Genomic DNA, 10,878 nt, shown 5'->3' on the forward strand with positions numbered 1-10,878 from the left:
AGCAGCGTGAAAGAGTGCAAAAGAGTTGCATGTTCATGTAACCTGGATTTATCAGTGAGGGCGAAGAGTAGGAGGAGTTCCACGTGCTACTTCTACAGAAGAAGTAGGTAAAAAGTCCCTTGGCTTAAAGGTGCACTCAGCCTCATTGGTCTCAGCCACACTTCATTTTGGCTCAAACCGTAGGCGTCGCCCTTTGATCCCAGAATACGCGGCAAAAAGGTCCGGCTTTGCGTGTTTGGTATTTACTAAAAACTACAACCCTTGGAGTAAAAGCAGGGATACCCAGATATGATAGTAAACTTGTAAAAGTTTCCATGCCAAATTCCTCTTAAGAACAAGCAGAGAAGTATCTGATATTGAATTTACTTTGGTATAAAAAGCACACACACGAGAGGATATTTGTGTCTTTCAGTCCTTGAGCGTTCGACCTCTCAAGGTCATGCTAATGTGGATTGTGTCCTCTGGAAGTTGTGTTCCTCTTGAATTTTAAAGGATAACACCATCGAGTTTTGTCACGTTCTGAGCAACATCTTTCTCTCCATAGTAACCAGCAACTGATGGGACACTTGAATGTGAGGGTGTGAAAAGTAAAATGTGTCCTATGAAATGTAGTGGAAGTCCCTTAAAATCTAAATGCTCAAGTACTGATACCTCAACACAATTCTTAAAAGTAAAACTACTGTATTTGCCAACACTGTAATTATAAGACATAGTATTCATGAGGAGTATTTCTAGATACTGCATTGCAAGTGTGGGATCTCCACAAAAATTGCTACGCACAAAACCCGTAGTTTTCCTTGAGACATGAATTTGTGTGATTTATAGGTTTGAGACGGCTTGGCGCTTTCCCGAGCTTCTCCATCTGGGCTCCCTCTGACCGAGAGTCTCGCGCGTGCCTCGTCCGAGTGGAACAGGCAGTGACCTCACGGCGCCATGTTAAAATGCTTCCTCCTCCTCGCCTGTGAGGCTCCGCAGCAGCAGTTAGCAGTTAGCTAGCGGTCGGTCTGCCTGTCGTATCCGCTGGACTGCCGAGAGGGCGACGACGTGATGGAAGTTGACTCGCTTCAAGAGGCGCTCAGAGGTTAATGCCGTTTACCGCGGTGTTTTTATGGCCGCTGAGGCGACGAGTTGTCCGCGCGCGGATGTAACCGTCGCATTATAGGAGTGAACTGAATAAGCTAATGTCGCTAGCTAGTTTGCTGCTGCTAGCCTAGGCTAACATTTCAAGCTGCCTTACGGAAATTGTTAGCAGCCCATCGAGCGTGTTAGCCGGACATGATAGCTAACTGATATGAGGCACTAAGCTTTTCCTGATCCGCACTTGAAGAATCTCACCTCGGTGTTTATCAGCTTCATCGCCGGAGAAGTGGCCTGGAGGAGGTCGGGCACTGGTGTCACCGGTTACCGGCTGCCCACTGTGTTAGCCGGCTACACTCTTCCGGCTAAATAAACATGCTAGTGTAAGCGCTAAAGCGGAGCTAGCTGCCTAAAGCAAGCGAACTAGCAGGACGGGTAGCCTCCAGGAACTCCTCGTGAGGTGAATCGCTAACGTCTTTGAACCGCGAGCTGCATTGAATTGGTTTAAGGTGCAGTCACGAACGAAGGCACAGCATCCACAACTAGAAGTTGTTGCTAAGCGAGTTATCAAAATTGTCAGTCCAATGAGGTCCCAAGGCTGGGAAGTTTGTAATGTGGTTACACTTCTAATTGCCCTGTTGTTTGTGTCTTATCAGATTTTGATAAAAAATCGAAGAAGGAGCCATGTCCTCTACTGGAACAGTTTCTGTGTCACATTGCCAAGACTGGAGAGCCCATGTAAGAGAACATTGTGCTGCTGGTGCACCCCCCCCCCCCAATCTACAACACACACGCTGTTGTTATTACACTGTTATTGTTCTGTGTGGCAAAAGAAAATGCACAACATGTTGTTTTTCCCTGCAATCTGATGCCTGATATAGAACTATGTGCGTGTTTGTGTGTTCATGGCATTTCCATTTAGGGTTCAGTGGTCTCAATTTAAGAACTACTTCCTGTTTAAACTGGAGAAAGTGATGGACGACTTCCGAGCTTCAGCGCCAGAGCAAAGGGGCCCTGCAAATCCCAATGTGGAGTCAATTCCTTTTGAAGATATGAAAGAGAGAATCTTGAAGATTGTGAGAGGGTACAATGGGTAGGTACTGAAGGACTGAAGGTGGTCAACTTGGAGCAATGATTTTGGTGCAACAATAACCAGAATTGCACAGCCAGAGCGTGAACTCCCTGAGACAGAACAGGAGAGGTTGACGTGAGCAGGCGACGAGCTCAAAGCTGGCTGGAAACACTTAATATGGGAGGTGTGTTAAGTCACAGGGCTGTAAACGCTTTCCGGCAAAAAATTAGTAATATTGAGATTTGAACCTGTTGGAATTTGTATTGTTGTGTATTATGTCAGTAAACCGTTGCGTGGTGTCACAGAGGATTTGTTTTCTATGTTTATATTGTCCACAAGAAGATAAAAAGTACGAGGATTGATGTATAGTTTTTGTATGAATACCAATGCGTCTGTAGAAGGGGTACAAAGGTTCATCAGCTCAGGCTCCAGTTTGTTGGTCACAGTTAAAGTTCGTTTCATTTTGATTTTCACGAGGGAGAAGAAAACCATCCTCATCAAGGACGGCAGAGAAATACTGAACTGAAATGAACCGAGAGGTTTCATAAATGAGAGAACAAGGATAATAGAACATTGTTATAAAGGAATCAAAAGGTTGAAGTATTGTGCAGTAACTGTAACGTACTATCACTGCAACTACAAATGTCATGGCTGGCAGTGTTAAGAGTGATTCTATCCTCTTGATGGTAGCACCCTATCAGGAGCAGCCAGACTGTTGACTTTCAGTTCCTCGCCACGTCTTCTCGGTGGAGCTGAGTGCTGAGCCACTGCTGGGACGTGCTTGACACGCACAGCGGCGGTTCTGGTGGAAACCAAGTGATTGATTAGAAGGGACGTGATTAGCTCCAGCCCCCAGAACGGAGACGTGTTTACCACTGAACACATTCTTTTAGATTTTTTATTTTGCAAGTGGGAATCAAAAGACCTGCAACCTATGAAAGAGCCGCAGCTTGAGTATGGCCGTCTGAAGACTTCATTCACTAACATGCACAGGCAGCTAAGTTACAGAGCGGTTGGCGAATACCCCTTTCACACCGAAACGCCTGTCAAAGCGGGTTTTTGCACCTGCATTTGCTCAGCTTTTGGGCGCATTCAAGCTTCCAGCAGACGCGGGTCTGAGCTGCCGCTGTGAGGGCTGCGTGCCTGTGTTTTTCTCTTTTGTCATGACAGCCTGTCAAAATTAGGCTGGACAGGAAGGTCGCGGGAAACCTGAGACAACGTGGGTTGCCTGTTCACACAGCAGGCGAGCCGAGCCCAACAACCGGGTCGCTTGGAGGATCAGTCAAACGCAGGTTGAAATGCCGTGTCGACCCTTCCAGAGTGCCCAAACACCTGCGTTGACCCACGTTTTTGGTGCAGTGTGAAAGGGGCTTCAGTTAGATCAGCTTGTTGCTAGAGGTACTATGATCAACTGTGATTATAGGTCAACGGCCTCGCTCGCGTTGAGCTGCTGCTACAAACCTCTTGTCAACACACGCATTCACTTTCTTAGAATTTCAAGCTGACCTGCCTCAGTTTAGCAGCCCTGGTTGCTTTTCAACCTCCCTCTTGAAGAACAGGAACAGGGTAGCCATCTTCTTTCTGTCTAACAACCTTAGACACGCTGCTTTTTTTCTCTTCTCCGTTGGTTTTACTGACAAAGTCAACTCAAATACAATTCTCTGAATCAGAGTATATAACATCATGCATCATATCTGCTGGCGGGTGCACTGTCCTGAGGGAGAATAGATGTGCAGCTCCAAAAATAGAAGATCAGTATTGGCAGAAAATGTTTAAATTGTGGTGATCCACTGTAAAGAACTGATCATGTAGGAAACCCTGGAAAGGCCAAGGACACCAGCAAGACCACATGCATGCTACGAGTGCAAAAGGAAAGAAAGGGGATATAGAAGTGTTCACCCCAAGTCTGGAAAGGAATTTGAAATGGAATGTTTTTAAAGTTTGAGGGAGCAGAATGCACTTACCCTGTTTGATGAAGGGTGTAGTGAAGCGGCGTCAACAGTCGCTCTTCCTATTATCGGGTGTACGTTAACGACGCGTTCTTCTTTTTCAGTATCCCATTTACAATTCAGCGCTTGTGCGAGTTGCTCACAGAACCCAAGAGGAACTACACAGGAACCGATAAGTTTCTTCGAGGGGTGGAGAAGGTAAGTGCTCAGCATGTTGAGGAAGTCTTAAACTCAACGCTTTCACTCACTCGTGACCTTTGTTGTTTCCATCTAGAATGTAATGGTGGTCAGCTGCGTTCATCCAACCTCAGAGTAAGGAAACACATTTGTGAAGAAGAGGGGATCATGTTTCATTATGGATTAGGAAGTTTTTAAAATAACTGTTGGTTTTGTGTTTGTGCAGGAAAAATGGATGTGGTGCTGTGAATAGAATGAATGGAGTGATGCTTCCTGGGACCACATCTGCTTTTACAGAGAGGTTGTGTGAGATTAAGCCATTAAATTTAACCAAATTATAAGATTTCAGTTTTCATCATTAATATTCTCTTCTCTTTTTCCAGGAAAGTGAATGGTCCAGGAACTCCACGGCCGCCGAGCCGATCAAAGTTGTCTCTGGCCAACTCCCTGGCAGCAAATGGCCTGCCAGACAGCACAGAAAACAAAGACCCCAACACAGAGCCAGAGGGCGATAAAGACTCCAGGTACAGCTGAAGCTTTCACACCTAAACATCTACGGATGAGGAAAAATCCAGAGCAATCTCACCAATACCTTCTGTCTTTTTTTGTTGTTAGTGAGGTTTTGGTGTCAGGAGGCTCCCTTGGGAGCTCAGTAAAGAATAAACACACAGACGGTGAAGAGGACATGGAGGCTGAGCAACAAGAGGTGAAGAGACTTAAGTTTGGCAAAGACGAGGATGAGGATGATGATGACGACGATGATGAGGATGAAGATGAGGAGCAAGACGTAGATAGTCTCAGGCCTTCACATGCTGCCTGCCTGTCGAAAGAAGCAGAAGCCATGGTCCATGAGGAAGAGGAGAAGGTCTGTTACAGCAAAGAGGAAGAAGCCTCCAGCAGTGCTGCAGCCGTCGAAGACCAAGGTTTGTGTTTTACCTTTTTTTAAAAAAAAAAAAAAAGCCCTTTTTGTATGAGATGCCTCTTACATGACTGAGGGGCGTGTCTGTCCTGCTCAGACCACAATATCTGGTAGCGCTATAGTAGCAGCAGTCACGTGAACAAGCACCTGCATGATGACAGCGCAACGAGGTCATCGAGATCAAAATATCAAGTTTAATTGCCTGAGCAGCTTCAACCAGTCAGTGCACATGAAGAGAAATGGAAGTGAGCAAAGCAGCAGTTTCATCAAGAGCACAAGATTCTAATTGACGACTTGATGTCATCTGATCACTCCTGATGGTGAAGACGACAACAGTCCCTTTTTGTCAGGCGGTTTTTAAATTAGAAACTGTCATGAAACCGAGGGAGAGGGTAAGATAGACGTTTGTTTGTATCCACTCGAGGGTGAGGCGATCCGCTCTATTTTCAGATCATCCAATACTGTCTTGGGGATCTTACTGGTTTTCGATTCAATTGTTCTTGGAATAACGTGACTTTCAGGCAGCAGCATGACGGACAGAGAAGTTGAGTTTGTGACAAAGATAAAAATGCCACATCTCCAATTTGGGGTTTTACTGAGACGCCAAAGGTGAGCCCACAACCGCAGCTGTCAGTAGATGAGAGCCAGTGAAGACGTGCAGGCTACTAATTTATGTCCACACCCGTGGACTCACCATCCCTCCTAGGATGCTAAACTGTATCAAGCTAGCGCCGCTGATGCCCCTCACCAGTCCTCATGAACGGCAGCTTCAACAGTATACAATAGAGGCATGGCAGCACAACAAGTGTTGCAGCATATTTAACAAAGGTTTTGGTCCTTGGAGAATAAATACTGGGCTGAGAGACCGCCTAAACAGGGACCCCTGTGGGAGAGACGGCGGGAACCTCAGACCCACAGACCACAGCCCCTCACCCTCACAGACACCTGGTAACTGATGAGTGAGAGAGGGTGTGTTCAGGAATGGGATGTTGCTCTCATGTCGCCCTCACAAATTCCTTCAGCACAGCTGTTTCACCACAAATGTTGCAAAATCATGACGACAAAACAATATGGCATATATTCTAATCCAAAAATACATTCCAATCAGTGTTTGTTCAGTGTAAAAATGTGGGGGATGATGCCAAAGATGCCAGGATTCAACATAAGAATAAGATAAAAGTTAAAATGATAACATGGGAGCACAGTCTTGCATTTTGTTTTGTTTTTTCCCAGACGTTGTTGGTATAATGTTGGTCTACAATACATCAATCATATTTTCTAAGAAACAAACAATTAAGTTTAACTCCAGCAATTTTAAATGTAATACGTGGCTCGTACAAGTTTGATAATAAAGTACTATTTTCCAGTTGATCTATCAGTCACATCCATAAAAAAAAACATAAAGCAAACTGCCTGGAAACCCTCTGGTAACCATGGAAACAACTTGTAATGCCACAATGCACGAGACTCTTGACTGGTTCCTGTGAGACGGTTGGGATGGGTGTCCCTCCTGTGCTGCAGTGAAACCTGTTCAGGACTGTAGCTTTCATCCGGTGCTCAACCTTCCTCCTTTTGCTCCCAATCAGTCCTCCAGGCTCTCAGGGTCGACCTGGTTCCTGGCACTGACTAAAGTAGCAGTCATTTCTACCACGAAGGCTCTGATTAGTGATTCACGTATCTCTGACCTGGTCCAAGGGCCTCAGTGTTCCAGTTCAGCATGGCGATCATGTTCATCGCCAAAGGGAGCAGAATCACAAAGATGGTGGTAGTCTCTTCCATTCCCATGTTACCAACCCTGCTGGGATTCTAATCCTGAACCGGTTGTAATAATCCAGGATCAGGTCCCCCACATGGTTTACATGTGGCCATCTGGACCAGTTTGTGCAGGATGGAGCGGTTGGCATCAGCCGGAGCGCTGACAGGCTCCCCTGGTTCTCCTGGGCTTCTGTGATGAGCTGAGTCACCGCTCCTGTATCCTCTAAACATCCCGGCACTCCAGCTGAGCTTCCTTTTGCACAGAAGCATCAACGTAACCTTTGTTGCTGAGGCTGCTCTCGCTCTGCACCCCCCCGTCTCCTGCCCAGAGTGGCTCCGTACCGTCGAGCCCCTGGGCACATGAAGCGGGTTCTGTCTAGATGCCCCTGCTAATGGAAAATGGGTTTACGGTAATGTTGCTGCCCACGTCCCTGTTTAAGTTTGAAATAAATAAAACACATTTTCATTTCTGTAAGCTGTCTTTTTATTACCAAAGCATTTGACAGTGACACAGAAATAAAGTATATACATAATACTAGTTGTATAATGTCAGAGAGTCCATCAGAAGTGTTGGCATGTGATTGCGTGTTGGGCAACTGTATCTGAGGTGAAATGTGCTCGAGGGTGGAAAACTGCTTCATATCCAAACATGGATTCTATGAGCTTCCATGTCAGCCGGGACCCCTGACGTTGTGCAATTGAGGGACCAAACAAACTCATCAAAGTATCCTGTGGCGTCCATCGGAGGACGTACCGGCAGTTCTCTGAAACATGTTGCATGCTCTTGAAATGTTGTTTCTCTCGACTTGTTCTCTCCAGAACCCACCAGCAGCACGCAGGGGGAAGTGTGTGCAGGCCAGGAGGCAGAGCAGGCTGAGAGGGAGGTGCCATGTGCCTCGCAGCAGGAGGGCAGTGACATGGATCAGACGGAGCAACAGGCGCCTGCGTATGTCAGCGAGAGTCCCGAGGCCAGCCGAGAGGGCGAGGAGAGCAGCGGCGACCCAGTCAGCAGCAGCAGCAGTAGCAGTGGTAGCAGCTGTAGCATAGAGGAGAGTGCGGACGTGGCCAGAGAAGATGTAGCTCTTGCTCCCTCCAGCAGTACGACGGAGCCTCCTACAGAGGGCGCCATGGAGAGTGCCATCTTGAACACTGGGACCAGTGAGGAGCCCATGGAGCAGGACTAGACTGAGGCCCCCTGTGAGACCATAAACCAGCTCATCCTTGACTCCAGCTTGACTGTCACTGGTAATGAGGATACCGTCACCTCGTACACAAGAGGAACACTGCGTTCCGTGTTGGGACGCCCCTCCAGAATGGCTTCCTGGCACTGACGTGGGCACCAGTAGAATTTAATTTGAAGGGTTTTTTTGTTTTTTTTAAACTGGAATATTTCATTGATCTTATTGAGTTTTACGGCTGGATTTTTTTTTGCCTTCTTTTGTGTTAGTTGGGGTTGTTTGGCGGGCTGTGGTGGTCGCTTTCCTCTGCTCCTCTTTCCTTTCAGACAGGATAGGGAAGCTTTTAGAAGCCCTGAAGCTTGAAGCAAGCGCCACGCTGCAAGGGGCAGAGCCGAGCCAAACCAGCCGCTCATTATTTATGAAATCGCTTGAGATATGAACTTCTACTACCATGTTGACCTGAGCCCGACACCCCAGCACCACTATCTTGTCTGTCCACCAGGCTGTAGAGTACACGCATTGTTTTGAATTTTACCTCTCTATCCATGTGGGACGAGTCATTTATTATTTCCATTGTGTCCTTATATTATTCTAACCGTATTTTTGCTCGATACACTACCAATCCCACGGAACGATACTATAACATGCTACCTTGTAGAGGCATCTGCTGTACAACTATATATTTTGGATGCATAAAAACCGACATAATTTATATGATCAGTTCAGTTCGATGAGTTGTTTTGGAGTACGTTCTTGTTTTTGTCTGCCAGTTGTAGTTTCCAAACCAGCTGTAAGTACAAAGACAACTTCCGCTTTCTTTGTATTGTGATGTCACCATGTTGTTCACTGACCGATATCAGAGCAGTTTCTGGTTCCAGTTCTACACCTGTTTCTGCAGCTGTACTTTTTGATATTTAGAATTTTAAATTTCTGTAAAGTAGATTTTTGTAGATTGTAATACAGTATGTGTTCACTGCCTTTGTGAAACCATATAATTGTATAATTTCTGTGTATACTCTGAATGCTTTTGCTTTCAATGCAGTATTCAGAAACAGCAATAAATGTTAACATTTTTATGTGCGATGGTCTTGCTTGGCTGCACGCATCATCATGTACTCCAGGTATCATTGACTTCACCTTTTGTTTTACACTTTGAAAACACCTCAGCCGATTAAAAAAGAGCTTTCATTGGATTTGACTTGCAAACATGGGCTAAACTCCCGTCGTGTGATGTTGCACTAAACGGACGTCAAAGTAATGGCGTCTGAAATGTTCTGCTCGTTAAGAGAAACAGGAGGAGGCTGTGCTGGAGCGTCTCCATGTCGCTCCTCCACCTCAGTCTTGTATTGCACTGGAACAAGGAGAGTTACGAATGTAACTACGGTTCTATGAATCCCCAGTGACCGCCAGAAGGCGGTGCTTAAAGCACTGAATGTTCCCTTTGCGCATGCGAAATCCGAGTATGAACACCAACAAAGTCCCCTGTGACCCCCGGTTGACCCGAGAGAGGCAATATCTTCCGGTGTCATCAGAGGTTCTGTTCCTACAGAGTCTTCTCGCGGCAACGCAAGGATTCTGAGCGACAGAACGCTCTGGCGGTCATTCGGGATTCATAGAACCGTAGTTACATTCGTAACTCTCGTTCTATTTCATCCCTGCTGACCGCCAGAGGGCGGTGCTTAAAACACTGAATGACCAGTACCAGCAGTCACGAGGAATCCCCAGTACACACTTCATCGGGTTGACTCGGAGGACTCCGGTAGGAGGATCGTACTCAGGGGATGGGGAGTGGCTACATTCACCCTGTAGAACCTTGTAAAGGTGGTAGGCGATGCCCATGAAGCGGCAGCACATGTAGCCTCCAGGGGCACTCCTCTCAGGGCAGCCCATGAGGTTGAAACACTCCTGGTGGAATGGCACCTCACAGGGGGGCGGTCATTCGCCTCATACATGTGTTGTATGACGTCCGCTATCCAGTGGGAGAGCTTCTGCTTTGAGAGAGCACAACCAATGTTAGGGCCGCCGTGGCACACAAAGAGCTGGTCTGAACACCGGACGCTAGTGGTAGCTGCAACATATAGTGAAAGGGCCAGCACGGGGGACAACAATTCCAGCCTGTCCCCCCCTCCCCCCGGCAGAGTGTCAAACCATGCGAGCCTCACAGGACGGTTGAGCTGTGGGCCGGACAGCACCTTTAGGAGAAAAGCCGCATTTGGCCACAATGTGACCCCTGAGCCATCCGAATTCCATCTCAGACATGAGGGACTAACTGACAGTGCGTGTAGCTCACTAACACGCTTTGCCGAGACAACGTCCAGCAGAAAAGCAGTCTGATATGACAGCCACTTGAGCCCTGCCTGCTCTAAGGGTCAGCGTTGCATCTCATTGTACCTGGTATAATGACAATAAAGGCATTCTATTCTATTCTCTATTCTATTCTAAGGGGGGTTGGCACAAGGCGTCCAGCACAACAGGCAGGTCCCATGCTGGAGCCCGTAGGACTCTCAGGGGGCATAGCCTACGAGCCCCCCCCAGGAAGAGTGACACCAGGCTATGACTTCCCACTGTGCCATTCTCAACCCTGCTATGTCGACAAGATATTGCCGCCACGTATACCTTTAACGTGGAGGCAAAGCGGCCCCCCTCCAAGAGGGACTGTAGAAACTCGAGAATAATTTGCACAGAACAATGCACTGGATCCTCACCGCGGCTTGCGCACCACGCAGAGAACAGCTTCCACCTGTTTCCATA

The 10,878-nt window shown here is 47.1% G+C and overlaps 1 protein-coding gene across 4 annotated transcripts; it reads left to right on the forward strand.

The window, feature by feature from the left end:
* The first annotated feature begins 878 nt into the window (after positions 1–878).
* Positions 879–9,203, forward strand: ppp4r2b (protein phosphatase 4, regulatory subunit 2b). 4 transcript variants are annotated; one of them, XM_086197366.1, is made up of 9 exons: positions 879–1,081; positions 1,734–1,815; positions 2,000–2,170; positions 4,203–4,296; positions 4,373–4,410; positions 4,502–4,576; positions 4,659–4,799; positions 4,891–5,198; positions 7,769–9,203. In XM_086197366.1, the coding sequence occupies exons 1-9, from the start codon at positions 1,048–1,050 to the stop codon at positions 8,131–8,133; spliced, it is 1,308 nt and encodes a 435-aa protein (XP_086053492.1). In that variant the 5' UTR covers positions 879–1,047; the 3' UTR covers positions 8,134–9,203. The 4 variants fall into 4 exon arrangements, with proteins under 4 accessions (XP_086053492.1, XP_086053511.1, XP_086053520.1 ...); XM_086197385.1 differs by lacking the exon at positions 879–1,081 and adding an exon at positions 1,159–1,537; XM_086197394.1 differs by lacking the exon at positions 879–1,081 and adding an exon at positions 1,566–1,586.
* Positions 9,204–10,878: the final 1,675 nt, after the last annotated feature.

The sequence above is a fragment of the Aulostomus chinensis genome, chromosome 3 (assembly GCF_037954235.1).
Source record: "Aulostomus chinensis isolate RoL2024-O1b breed Wild chromosome 3, RoL_Achi_v1.0, whole genome shotgun sequence".
Taxonomy (NCBI): domain Eukaryota; kingdom Metazoa; phylum Chordata; class Actinopteri; order Syngnathiformes; family Aulostomidae; genus Aulostomus; species Aulostomus chinensis.